Genomic DNA, 13776 nt, shown 5'->3' on the forward strand with positions numbered 1-13776 from the left:
GGGGAGCTGCTCTGGTCAGGGCATCAGAGAGGACATGTGGGCGTATTTTGAAGGATGAGCAGGAGTTGTCCAAGGAGCGGGTTGGAGTGTCCGAGGCAGTGCTGGGAAAGCCCTGATGTGTGAGGGGAGCCAAACTTAGAGGGACTCAAAGAATCCCAGGGTGACTGGAGGGCAGAGAGGGAGGGAAAGAGGCAGGCAGGGGCCAGTGCAAGCCTCCAGTGGGGTGGCCCTGGGCTTCCAGCCAGCTCATCTGGCCCTGAAACTCATGTTGAAAGAGCAGATGATCAAGTTCTTGGCAAACATGCTGGGGGCGGGACTGGGGAGGAGCACATTGAGGCATATTCTCCTTTTGTCTTACTCGTGTCTCTAAGAACCTACAAGGGGACCTGGATTTAACATACCTGGAACATAAGACGAACAGGTGGTCTGAGAACTGTCTGAGTCCTTGTCATTGTCCCCCTGAACTATCCAGTTCAGTGGGTGTGCAAACATTCTGCTTAGGGCTTGCCTGGAAAGATTAATCCAGCCCCGTTTATATACCTCATAAGCAGAATCTTCCCAGGGCCAGGAGAGAGAAGGCCCCTTCCCCAGAGCTCCCTCGGCGATCAGCAGTTGCATTTCACCATCCTTATGAAGTGAGTGAAAAGCCCCCTTGTGCGGAAATGGCTTGAGGACAAAGGACTTTCTGATGCCCTAGGGAGGAGGAATAAAAGCAGTGGGGTAGGTGGAGAGGGGCAGCCCTCACTGCACTCTGTGTTTCTAGCACTTCTTTCAGCCCCCCAGAGAAGCCCCTCCACAGAATAGTGGATCCAGATCTTTAAACAGCTACTCAACAAATTAGTGTTGGCCTCTCTCAGTGTATAGAGTATGGAAGGTGCTTAGGTGAGTTTGCAGCTGAATGAGGAAACCATGCACGCTCCTCAAACCATTACAAAATGTAAACCAGCAACACTTATCTCTACAGGTGAGTGAAGGAGCAGATAATTCAAAATGTGGGGTGATTCAGAAGCTTCTGAATGACTTTCTGTTTCGCTAAGGAGCCTGATCCTTGTGCCTCAGGGCCTTTGCACATGCTGTTCCTGCTACCTGGAATCTTCTCCATGCTTCAGCTTTATGCTGGGTAACTTGAACTCATCCTTCAGGTCTCAGCTCAGACATCAAATCTTGGAAGACTTCCTTACCCCTTGAGCTTAAGCGGGTTACCCCTCCTGTCCTCTCCCCTATTATAGCCCTGAAAATGTCATAATCTCCTAATGTCTCCATCTCTCACTGCATCAGTTGTTCCACTGTTATATCTCAGCCCCTAGAACAGTGCCTGGCAAAAGTTGCATGAAACACTGAATGAGTTCTTTGTAACTGGTTGGGTCTAGAAATAATGATCTTAGCGGCAGATAGTGATTTTTAACTTCAGAATTATGTTTTGCTAAGTAAAGGATACCACTATGAGTAGTCCTTGAGGGGCACATCATAAAGAATAGTGGAGAGAAGCAGCCAGAAATTTCATTTTTTGCTCTGATGCCTCAGGCCAGCCAAGCTCACTCAGAACCTGTCTTTGAATAAACAGGGCCTTCTCTGGAGGGTTCCAGACTCAGTTGTAGGGTTCAGATCAGAATTGCTTCCTGCAGTTCTTTAACATTCAGGAAGGCTGTGTGATCCTTCCTAGGCCCTGGTTCTAGCACCTCTTGAATTCACCCTGGTCTCCCTGTCGGCCCCACCCCCCATTCCTACCCACCTCCCTGCAGCCTCCTCAAGTGGCCCTTCCGGGCTTTGCCCTTCACTAAATGAAACTGCCTGCAGGGGCTTGGTTTTCTCCCATGATGGGCCCCCTGCAGAGATGGCCCCTCCCTGTCCCTGTGCCAGGGCAGCCCTGTGTCCTCCCTCCCACCTGTTTTGTGGATGTTCTTCAGTCCCATGCTCGTCCTCCATAGGGCTGTTTCTGTCCAGCAGAAGTGAAGGTTCAGTGAAGACAGTTGAGAGGGCGAGGAGGAGGAGGATTAATTAGTACTGGGATGTTTGCCTGGAGTTTTAATTAGACTGTCTTTCCTTACTTCCCCCACTCCTCTTTTCTTTTCCCCAGCTCAGAACGTCTACTTAGAATGTTAGTATTTTAGAGACTTGGAACATTAGGTTTTAACATTCTGCACCCAGAGCCTCAGTGTAATAAATAAATCAATGCACTGATTGCCTCCAGTAGTTTGATAGCCGAGCGCGTTGGGGTACCTTTTGTTCTTGAGTGAATGATCATTGCACACACTAGCAGATGAGAGGCGAATGTGGGTGTCGTACTTGTCCGGGTTTCTGATTTGCAACCCTGACCTGGGAAGTCATTATTTCCAGTGATGTGTGCAACTTACGAGCAGCCTGCCAAATGCTCTGTATCCTTCCCTTTGACGGTTTTCCCAGGTTATGTATGTCATAAAAACATTTCTCATTTGCCCGAATAGTCCTGGGTTTGTTTTGAATCTGACAGGTCCTCTGACACCACATCCTTAAATCTCACTAACAGATAATTTATACCCAGAATGCTTCCTTGACAGGAAGTGAAGTTGTATGATTTTCAATTTGGGTTGAAAATCAAACTCGAGTTATGACAACACTGAGACTCCCAGGCCCCGCCGTTTAATCTTGATTATCTTACCGTGAAATACTTTTTGTAGTAGGAACTACCCTCCATTTATTGTTTCTGTGCAAACCTTTGATTGGAAAACTTTTTACCATGGGAAGGTTGTCATTTCTAAAGATATACTTATTTATTTTGTGATGTGTTCCAACCACAATATGGTTGCCCTTTGTTTTGTGCAACAGATATGCTCCTGAAGAGTTGTTTATAAACTGAATTTTTTTTGATAAATTCATATGTTCAATGCACATGAGGTGCTATTATTTTACCTAATGAGTTCTTTTATAATTAAAAAGTACTCCCATATTTATTTGAGAAGTGTAATGTTCATATATTGGATCTTGTTTAAATGGGGTAATCTTAAAAAGAGTCAGGCAACATTACCAATTCATTTCTACTCCCAGTAGTTATAGTTTATACCATGTTTCAACCCAGTAGGAGACTGCAGGTTTTGTAAGCTCTACATTTTCTCACTGATATTCAAAATGTTTCCCCAGAAAAATCTGTCCCTGTTAGAGTCCCTCCTTCCTCTTTCTCGTGTCATTCTTTCAGGGAAGGAAGTAGGGAGGCCAGCTCAGAGCTGGGATGATTTGTGATGTTCTGCTGTAATACTAGGTAACCTATCAGGTAATTCCTCTTGAGCGTCTCAACCTAGAGCGCCACGCTTCTGTGTATTCTGGTTATCTATTGTGTAGCAACCTCTCCTAAATTTAGTGGCTTAAGAAATTTATTTTTGTCTCTGACCATTCTGTGGGTTGTTTAGCTCAGCTGATTGGTCCTCACTTGTGCTTCCCACGTGTAGTTGCTGGCAGATGTTGGCCGGAGCTACTGTCATCTGAAGGCTGGATTGTGCCAGATAACCAACTGCCTGGCATGACTGGCAGTTGAGACTGTCAGCTGAGAGCTCAGCTGGGATATGGACCAGAGCGTTTACATGTGACCCCTATGTGGCTGCGCTTCTCACGTGTTGGTTGGGTCCCAGAGGGAAAGTCCCAGGAATGAGTGTTCTAAGAGATCAAGGTAGAAGCTTCAAGGCTTCTTATGACCTTACCTCAAAATTCCAGAAGGTCACTTCTGCCATATTCTGTTGGTCAAGGCCAGTGACTACGGCCAGCCCAGATTCGAGAGGAAGGGAATTGGGCTTCACCTCTTGATGTGAGTTGCAGCACGTATTATAATAGGGAAAAGAATGGATGGGGTCCATTTTTTAACTATCTGCCATAATGTTTCAGAGGAAGAGCATTCTCTAGCAGAATAAGATGACATAAATATGAAGGGCACATGAGTTATTGTGGGAAGTGGAGGGAAGTTACAGAATGCTTAATATGTAAATTGGCCAGCCTTGTTGGTTGGAACTCAGTACTAGGGATTACAAAATGAACAAGCCAATTTCCATGGAAGCCAGTTAGTGTGCCTCGGAGAGAAATGTTCCCCGCTACTCACCCCAGCCCTAAATTAGCCCTCCCATATTACAGATGTTTGGAAAAAATAACTTGGTAAGGGAATCTAAATAGCACAGATTTAAAGAGATATTTACCTAGAAGCTACCCCAAGCATGTATCCTACTCACATTGAGTCAGTAAAACCGTCTTCATAAATTAGAACTAACACATAGAGAACTGTGAATTAATGCATCCAGTACATTTGTCTTTCAGCTTACATTTGGAGGTGCTTAGAGAAGGCTGCGCCCATGGAGTATCTTATATTTTTAAAGTAGATACTTTTTGATGTTTGAGAAAACGTAAAGTTCTGTCCATGTGCTTGAAAGTATAATTGCCTCCTTAGCCTTGATTAAGAAAACAGCTGCCCTGTTAATCATACGGAGCTACAGGTACCTGGACTCCAGCTATGGAGCTTGGCTGATCCGGTGCATAGGCTGACAGTTCGCTTGAATACATTACTTTTCGCCCTTTGTAGCATTTTCCCCTTCCCCCGGCATACTCCTCTCTGGCTCCCTGGGGATTCAAATTTGTGTTTATCTGTGCTGAAAATTTACAGGCAAGATAAACAACATTTTAAGCTATTTATAACCAGAGGCTGTGCCAGGAATGAATTAGGTTTTGCATTAGACATATGTTAAAATGTTGCTTGCTGGGAAAGGCAGAAAGAATGTCCCTAGGTGTGGAAAGCAGATGTTTAGAGATGATTGGTACAAGTTTGACCCAGGATACGGCCGTGTGAGATTAGTACTTGCTTAGTTTGGGCCTCTGTAACAAAATACCTGAGACTGGGTAGCTGATAAACAACAGAAATTTATTTCTCACACTTCTGGAGCCCGGAAGTCCGAGATCAGCTGCCAGCATGGTCAGGTTCTGGTGAGGGCTGTCTTCCGGGATCTAGACTGCCTACTTCTCATTGTATCCTTACATGGTGGAAGGAGCACGAGAGAGCTCTTTGGGTTCCCTTTTATAAGGGCATTAATTCCATCTGTGAAGACTCCACTCTCACGACCTAATTACCTCCCCAAAGCTCTACTTTCTGATATCATTGCGCTGAAGGGTAGGGTTTCAACATATGCATTGGGCGGGGGCGGGGGGACACAAACATTCAGTCCATAGCATTAATCTATTGACTTACTAAATGTATTCTTGTGGAGTGGTAGGAGATGCCATTTATGCAAGGCCCATATTTTTGTACTCCCAGGAGGGTATTTGGCAAGGATAAGGGACATACTTTGGAAGGAGGTATGGGAGAGAGGACGAGGAAGGAGGCACCATACAAATATTAAACCTTAAGGTGGTGGACGGAGTATGGGAGCCATAGTACCCCACACTTACCTGACTTCTTCCATGTAAATCATCCCAGACAGAGGAGACCTCTCCTGCTCTTCAGTTCCCCATTGAAGAGTCCACACCCTCCCCACTGGTAGCCTAAACACTCACCTCTCAGTGAGTCACAGCAGTGTAGACCCACAGTCCACCTTCCTTCCTCACTTCCCTGCTGCCTGCAAATATTGATTGAACTCCTACGATGCAACAGGTACCGTGTTACATGGAGGAATAAGACACATGAACTCTCAAGTTGGGAGACACATAAGAAACCAGTAAACAAACAATATAATCACAGACTATGATTAGTGTTACAGAAAAGGGGGTGTCATAAAGAATAATGGATGTCTCATTTTGGACAGATGATCGGGATAACCTTTCAAGGAGGTAACATTAATGATCTCAAAGCTATTGATCAAACTTTGACGTGTGTTATGTGATATTTTAAAGTTTCTTAAATAGCATGTTGTTAAGGTTCAAGTTGAAATTGTTTTTGTCTTTCCTGAGCCCGAGCAGCAGAACGCGGAGTGGATGGCAACTCTGGAGAGCAGAGGGAAGCCGGCTGGGTGGCAAGACCCCTCCTGGCCGGCACTTTCCTCATGACGGCCTTGTCTCCTTAGGGAAAGGAGACGTGTTTGGAGATGTGTTCTGGAAGGAAACCACCCTTGCCCAGTCCTGTGCCAACGTGAGGGCCTTGACTTACTGTGACCTGCATGTGATCAAACGGGACGCGCTGCAGAAAGTGCTGGAATTCTACACGGCCTTCTCCCACTCCTTCTCCCGGAACCTGATTCTCACCTACAACCTGAGGAAGAGGGTGAGCTGACCATTTCAGTTCTCTTCTACAAAGAATAGTCCTGCGCACTTTGGTCAATCACTGTGATATTTAAGTCCCTTCACTGTGTATTTAAGTGGAGTAATTGGTTCTAAAGAGGTCCTATTCATTGCTTGCTTGGCAGAGCTTTTGCTATAAAATGGAGGAAAGAGAGAATGTTGCTAGATTAGAAGACGGATCAGTTTTGGTGCAGAAGGGATTTGTTCCTGTGTGTCTGTGGGCTTTTTTCCCCAGCAATATCCAGACCTCCTCCTAGCATTGTGAAAAGATGAGTAAAACATGAGGTTGCTAGTCAATAAATGCCTGCATGGGGCCACCTAATTAATGTCAACTGAACTCTCCCTGGTGACCGGGACCTGCTGAGTGGTGTGAAGCCAGTAGCCAGCCAGCTGGTAATGATAATTTTTTTAAAAGAAGTGAAAATGATTTAGTTGCATCAAGAAAATAAGAAAGACGTGGAATTTGATTGTCTAGAGAATATTTTGTGTATAACTGCCAAGTAAACTGGTTGAGAAACGATTAGTAGCTTAAGAACCAGACAGTTTCTCATCTGAAGTTGTTTCTTTCATCCTCAAATCAGAATTGCTCCATCTGTCTCTGTGGGGATTGAAATATTTGTCTTGTACTCGTTGGGTTTTCGTGACTGATTTTCTTGCACTTCATGTATTGCTTTTGGTTAAAACATTAACAAGGTAGCTCCGCACCTAGAGAAGTCTTCTAGAAACGTTGTCATAGGAATCTTTCCCAAAATGACCTCATGATCTTTCCCCCAAATCTGTTCCTCGTCTCCTGGTCCCTGTCTCTATTTACAGTGTCGGATTTGTCCTGAGGTTCCAGGTTCAAAACCCGGGCATCATTGTTGATGTTGCTTCTCCCTCGCCCATGCCTTGGGTTACTCATCGGGTCCTGTTGGTTCCACCGTAGCTCCCAAATCTGAGTCCATACTTTGCTTCCCTCACAGAAGTCTCAGGGCACAAAACCCCTCATTACAGACCCTCCCCGTGCCCTGGCTGGATCATGCCGTGGGCTCCAAACTCAGCTTCCTGCCTCATGTTTGCCCTCTGTGCAATGCTCCCTTCTTATGGCCACTCAACCAACCTTCCTAAAACTAATCTAATCATGTCACTTCCCTCCCACCCCCGACTACAGGATAATGTCTGCATGCTTCAGCATGGCTTATGTGGTTGTCCACATCTGGCTCACACTTAACTCCCGATCCCCGACCTCAACCCCTCCTCCCCAGGCCCACCCCTGCCACCATGAAGATTCCACACAGTTCTTCAAGCATACGATAGCCGTTCAGAGCACTGTGTCTCTGGCATGCTGCTTCCTCGGCCTGGAATTCTTTTCTCTCCTCCTGTGTATGACCAACCCCTGTGAACCTTTAAGACCGCTGAAATGTTTACTTATTTCTTCATTCATCAAACCCAGTACTGTGCCAGCTGAACTAGGCTTGACATATAAAACCAAATTATACTTAATTCCCCACCTCCAGAAACCTGAAGTCTAATGGAGAAGACCAGCACAGGAAGGATAACTGCAGCATACAGCGCTGAATACAGTGGTTGCGATTTTGTTCAAAGTGTGGCGGGGGCAGAAAGAGGGAGGGCAGCTCGGGGGAGCTGGGATGAAGTGTCAGGGACGGTGCCTGGGCTGAGTCAAAGGATGAGTTTGCCCAACAGAAAGGCCAGGTCTTTGACTTGGAGGGCAGTTGGAGCATAGTCTGAAGGAAGGAAACAACCTTTTGTCTTCCAAGTCCTTTGTACAAGGTTCCAAATGCCTGTCATGGGGTTACCCCTACGGTATTCCTCCAGCTGTTTTAAGTGCCTTGAATTGCACTGAGTGTCGAGTCCCTGCTCCGAGACCTGTGAGGGCAGGGACTTGGTGCCTTGGCATCCTCAGTGCGTAACCGAGTGTGGGGCACCTAGAACTGACAACACTTGAGGATGGTAAAGAGAAAGAGACGGCATCTATGGGTCTCGGTTTCCCCATCATAAAATGCAAAGTTGTGGCTAGATGCTTTTCATGAGTCTGTGGTTGGAAACCTGGGCGTTTAAATTCCAGTCGGGGGTTGTGGGTGGTAGAGAAGGGTGCGTTCATAGTTCTTCCTGGCTGATCTGTTGGCTGGGAACATGGAGTGCTTGCTGGTGATACTTTTAGCCACGTGGATTCTCTTAGAGTCTATTTTTTGATTTATTCCTTCTTTCTATAAAAGCAAGTTGATTATAATCAGCTTTCAGTGTTGCTGGTAATGTAGGTTGAAAAAAACATGCCGTTTGGGTTACTTGGAGGAGTAATCATATTGGAATAATCGTGGATCAAGTAAATCTGTCTTAAAAAACAAAACAAAACCAAGAACGACAACAAAAACAACATCACCTCTGCGGTCAGACTGGTTTTGTAAGTACAGAGTGATTGATAGCTCTGCGGAAGAGAAGACTCGGGGGTCATGTTTTTGAGGGACTTTGCACAGCCACGAGGTGCAGGGGAAGAACCAAAGTTGCAGACAGAGTTTAGCACAGTACAAGAAAGAAAGTCCTTTGAAAAGATCAGAGCTCCCCAGAGAATGAAACAGGCTGCTCTGAGTGGTGTCAGGTTTTGTTGTTCTGAGGGTATTTGGGCAATTCCTAGGTACCCACATTCAGAAACATCGTGGAAAGGACTTAGGCATCTGACGCAGAGTCAAACTAGTTGGCTTTCAAATTTCCTTCCAACCCGAAGTGCCTATGTATGACACTGGTATGGAGTCAAAGGGATTTTAGTGAGAGCCTTTGTGTAAAGAGGTAGCCCATTCTTTTTTTGGAAAAAAAGCGGCTTGTCCTTTTGGGTATTGCCATTGTAGTCTCTCATTGTGTCCTTCTGAGAATTAATTCGTAGTTACATAGAGCATAGAAGATGAGAACATTACATGCATGAATTATTCTTGTAGCTATTTTGTTTTCCCCTGGCAAAGTGAATTGTATTCTTGTGACTGTTTCTATCTTGGCAAAATCAAGTGTGTTATTTGCTAAGATTCTGAGTATACAGTGCCTTCGGCATCCGTGGAAGGAGTTGTTTGATCTTGTAGGTCTCCGCCCGTGTGCACAGAGACTGAGAGGGAAGGCACCTCAGTGGCCGTCCCGTCTCTTCTCCATTTTCCCACCACCCTCATTTTACAAGTATGACATGTTATAGAAAGGTCAGAGAGCTGGGTTGGTAATGAAAGAACTGGAGCCAGAAATGACGCCTCAGCCAGGAGCCTTCCCGCTCCTTGCAGCTTCCTGGCCTGCTCTGGCCTCTGTAGTCTAAGCCATATCCCTTTATCCCTAAACCCAGGTGTATGAGCACCACTGTCTCTCCACTCTACTCTTGGGACCCAACTCAGGAAGGGACCTGCCACCTTCCTCCCTTTCCCTCCAAAGCCACAAGGCAAGGCAAGGATGCAGGAGGCAGAACCTGGAGGCCATTCTAGTATCTTGACCTTTAGCCTTTCTTACTTGTGGGCTCTGAGCCAGACTTCTGCTACTTAGTGCTTCTGTTGGTCTGTACAAGCTATAAAAGCTTCCTCATCTGTACAATGTGGATAACGAAAATTTCTACCTCATAGGATAGTTGCAAAGATTAAATAATACTTGCAAAGCTCTTATACCCAAAGCCTAGCACATACTAAGTGCTCAATTAAGTTACAATTTATTTTTATTTTGGTTTTGTCCACGTGACTGTTCTACCTTTTATGATCTTGTGCCTTTTGAAAAATAAAAAGAAGGCAATTCCTCTGCCTTTGCTCATACAGGGTTTTTGCTCTGCAGAATGTTCTGGCGGGGGGGGGGATGCCATCTTTTCCTTGTCTCTGCACCTCATGCAGCAAAGGAGGGGCCTGCCACTCTGGGAAGTAGAACCCATTGCCGGCCTCGCTGCCCCCCTCTCCTGTCAGTGGAGAAGTCAGCACTCACCCCCTGTTTTGGCCAGATCCATTCTTGGAGGGAAAAATCAGGCTATTTTGAGACCTTAGGCCAGTCACCAGGGAGTCAAGAGGAAAACACAGTCATGAAAAGAAGGGGCAGGTGAGCCTCCCTCATCCCAAACCCCAGCCTCCAAGGTGTCAGCTTTATGGGCATTTTCCTCCAGGCCCAGAGTCCTCTTCTGTGTATAATCAGAGCTTTGCCTATTATTAATACTAAAATTATCACCAAATTCAGATATTGCACAAGCTACCACGTAATGGCAGTATGTGTTTTATGTCCGCTTACTAAATATTCAGAACAGCCTCATGACATTGCCATATCATCCCCATTTCATCCCCATTTCTCAAAGGAATAAACCAGAAGACAGTGGGGAAGGGAATCCCCTTTCTGAGGTCACCCACTGAGCAAGTGGCATTTTCTGACCCTGTGGGTGCTCCTCTGGCCATGCAGTGTCACATCCCGTGGTGGGCCTTCATGAAGTGTGAAGTGTGCTCTCAGCTCGTCCCATGTCGGCCTTCTTTGGCTTCGGCTTTCTTCCAGTCTGTTGGCTTTTCAGGGGCGGCATGGGCTGTCTCCGAAATATCTCTGTCCAGCACACTTAGAAGCATGCACAGTAGTACCCCAGGCTGGAGGACATGAGACATTTCCCCCGGATGGTAGTAGGGACACCAGGCACACCGTTCTTGCTGGGCGTGCCCGGGAGGCGTGGCATCCTTCACCTTGGTTAGGCAGCAGGTTAACCCTGCAGGGATATTAGTAACTTGCTAGAAAGATCACTGCCTTGAGTCTAAGGACCTAGGTTTGAATACTGGTTTGACTACTGACTAGCAATGTGCCCTCGAGCAAGTTTCTGAACTATTCTAAGCCGCTGTTTCCTTATCTGTAGAAAGGGGCTACTATAAGTCCTTTGTAATTAGATTTATTGAGAAGCTCACATACATTAAAACAAACAAAAGTAAAAAATGACATAGTACCTATAGGAACCACTGAGCACGTGTTTGGCCCTTTCTCCTCCCCACTGCCCATCCCCTTCTTCTCCTCCAGTCTTGGAGTCCCTGAGTTCACACGTTGTTGCCCTTGGTTTCTAGCCAGACCCATTTGTTTAATCAGTGTTTCACTTGGGCTCTACTTTCCTTTCGACTGAGATGAGGTTTCTCTTCCCAGGTCCTAGGGAATTGGGTTCTCCTGCTGATCATTAGGACAGTGGAAGAAATGTGCCACAATTAAATGATGTACAGCAGATGAGCAATTAGGTAATTAACAGCAGTCGGTGCATGGGATAATTGGCATGTAGGTAATTGGTGGGGTGGTTCTTACTCTGCGTAGGGCTTTATTTTTACAAAGCCAATATTGTGTACTGAGTCTGTTTTGCAGTGTTTGCTTATATTAATTTGTTCCAGGATGATGTTTTTTCTTTTTTAGTTTGATTAAGGCCCCAATCTAGTGGGTTTGGGAGGGAGCTGGAACTGTAGTTGCTGATGCTTTCAAAGCAGGGCCCTTCTGATGACTGTTTTCTAGAACTGAGGTTTCCATAGTGAACTGTCTTGAATACCATATTTACATTTCTAGCCTACTTTAACCAGAGAGCATTTTATTCTGGAGAAGAGAAAGCATCGGAGGCTTGGAGAAATCTCTGCTCGCAGGTGGAATTGGAAAGCCTTTCAATTTTCTCCCTGAACAAATTCCTGTGGAAGGGCGGTAAGAAGGGAAGACCATGAAGCCAGGTGCTTAGAAATGTCATCCACTACTCCACGGAATCATCACAGCCTAAGTTTTTACAATGATCTCTGCGCAGCCCATATTTTCCTTGTCATCCCTCCATAGTGTGGGCTTCTCTGAAATTAAAATCATCTATTAGTCTGTCAAGCCAAGAAGATAATAAAATCATGGTGTTGGAATTAGGGGCGGGATGTGAGTGACATGACCATAATTCTTTCAGAACAACACAATATAAATAAAAATCAAGTTCTTTTTTCCTCAGGAGGATCAGCAAGAAATGTTAGGGACCTATGTGGTCTTCTTTGGATCCTCACTGGTCCCCAGTACCCCAAGAAACACATAGCAGAACCCATAAAGATCCTGGGGGTGGGAGATAGCAGAAGTACTCCTTGCTTCGTTATGTATGAACCAGCTTAAACCGCAGTTGGTCAGGCTGAATCAGGCTGTTTCTAAGGAAGCAATAAAGTTCTGCACTGAACATAGGCTGTAAAGCTAGATCTTCACATCTGGGCTCTGCCACTTGCTAGCTGGCATGGTGGTGGGGGGTGGGCATTGAACAAGTAATTATTCCTCTTCTGTGGATTCATACTGCTGACCCTAAAGGGTCACTGCGGAAAGGATGGTAAAGTGCCGGGTATGTTGTCGTACGTGCAGTCGGTGTATAGCCATGATACTTCCCTTTCATTACCCACAGGAGTGGGCGCAGCAGAGTAAAGAAGGAAGATAAGAGCCGTGATAATCTGGCTCACAGAATAGTCACATGGAGGTAGTAGAGAGAGGTGGTTAAAAGTGTGGACTCCACAGTCAGAGTACTTGAGTTCAAATCCTGGCTCTGCTTAGTGACCTTGAGCCACTTACCTAACCTCTCTGGGCCTCAATCAATTCATTTATAAAATAGGGGCAATAGTAGTACCTTAGCATACTTGGACATGGCAAGTTCTCAGTGTATGTGTTGCTATCATTATTTTTATGAATGATGATAATCATCAAACTTACTACTTAGCTTTTCTGGAACTTAGAGGTCCTATAAGGTGCTAAAAGTTTTTAAAGGGGAGTGAGGGGCTGAATTGTAACACCGAGAAATCCGAATCTCTGTGCCTGGGCCCCTCAAGTCGCACCAGAGAACCAGGTGGCTGATCAGCGAAGGCTGGTGCAGAATGGCACTGCTTCCTCCAGTGACAGAATGGACAGAGAGAGTGGCAGGGTCACATGTGGGGGAGGGGCAGAGAGAGGGAAGTTGTAATTTACCTTAACTCTCATCGAGTTACTTGGCGTACTGTTATACATTGTGTTTGCTACAAACTAGAAACGATCTGGCCTAGTTTAGAAGAGTATAAGGCCGATGCAGTCCTTTGGAGGAGAGTGGTACCCTTAATAATATTATCCTGGGTGTATGTGGTTGAGTCCTAATAAATGGGATAGTGCCAGTGTGTCCCAGATCATGGGGTCAGGCCTCACCTGAGCAAGTTGGCTACTTGACATCGCAGATGTTTGGCCCAGCACTTCTCATTTATTTTGTCCCTGCAGTTTTTTTAATTATAAGTACCTACTGTCTATTATAAAATACCTATTACTATCCATTACAGCTTGTGGTTTACAGAATATCTTTAGGAATCAGGGACTAGATGCTCTTTTATATCTCTCCCGGCTCAAATGGTCCCTGACCTGCAGAGTGAACGAGCCTTCCCTGTAAAACATCAAGAAGCTGAAAGATACTCCAGCAGTGGGGGTCTCTGTCACTTGGTCCTCGGTAAAGTCCCAAACAGAGATCATTGGCAGAGTCACGCTGCTTTCTGAACATCTTCCTGAACTCAGCTCTCCCCCTCCCTGTTACAAGTGGTCCACTCATTTTCTAGTGAACAGCCAGCCTTATGTTTTCGAAGAGTATTT

General features: G+C 45.6%; 1 protein-coding gene across 2 annotated transcripts in view; it reads left to right on the forward strand.

Annotated features, from left to right (window-relative positions):
* Window positions 1-13776, forward strand: part of KCNH1 (potassium voltage-gated channel subfamily H member 1) — a 311923-nt gene that overhangs the window by 236588 nt on the left and 61559 nt on the right. For both annotated transcript variants that reach the window (XM_069459283.1, XM_069459284.1), the window contains exon 10: window positions 6009-6205. In XM_069459283.1, coding sequence (XP_069315384.1) covers window positions 6009-6205 — 197 coding nt within the window. The remainder of the gene's footprint in view (window positions 1-6008; window positions 6206-13776) is intronic.

The sequence above is a fragment of the Eulemur rufifrons genome, chromosome 27 (assembly GCF_041146395.1).
Source record: "Eulemur rufifrons isolate Redbay chromosome 27, OSU_ERuf_1, whole genome shotgun sequence".
NCBI classification, from domain to species: Eukaryota; Metazoa; Chordata; class Mammalia; order Primates; family Lemuridae; genus Eulemur; species Eulemur rufifrons.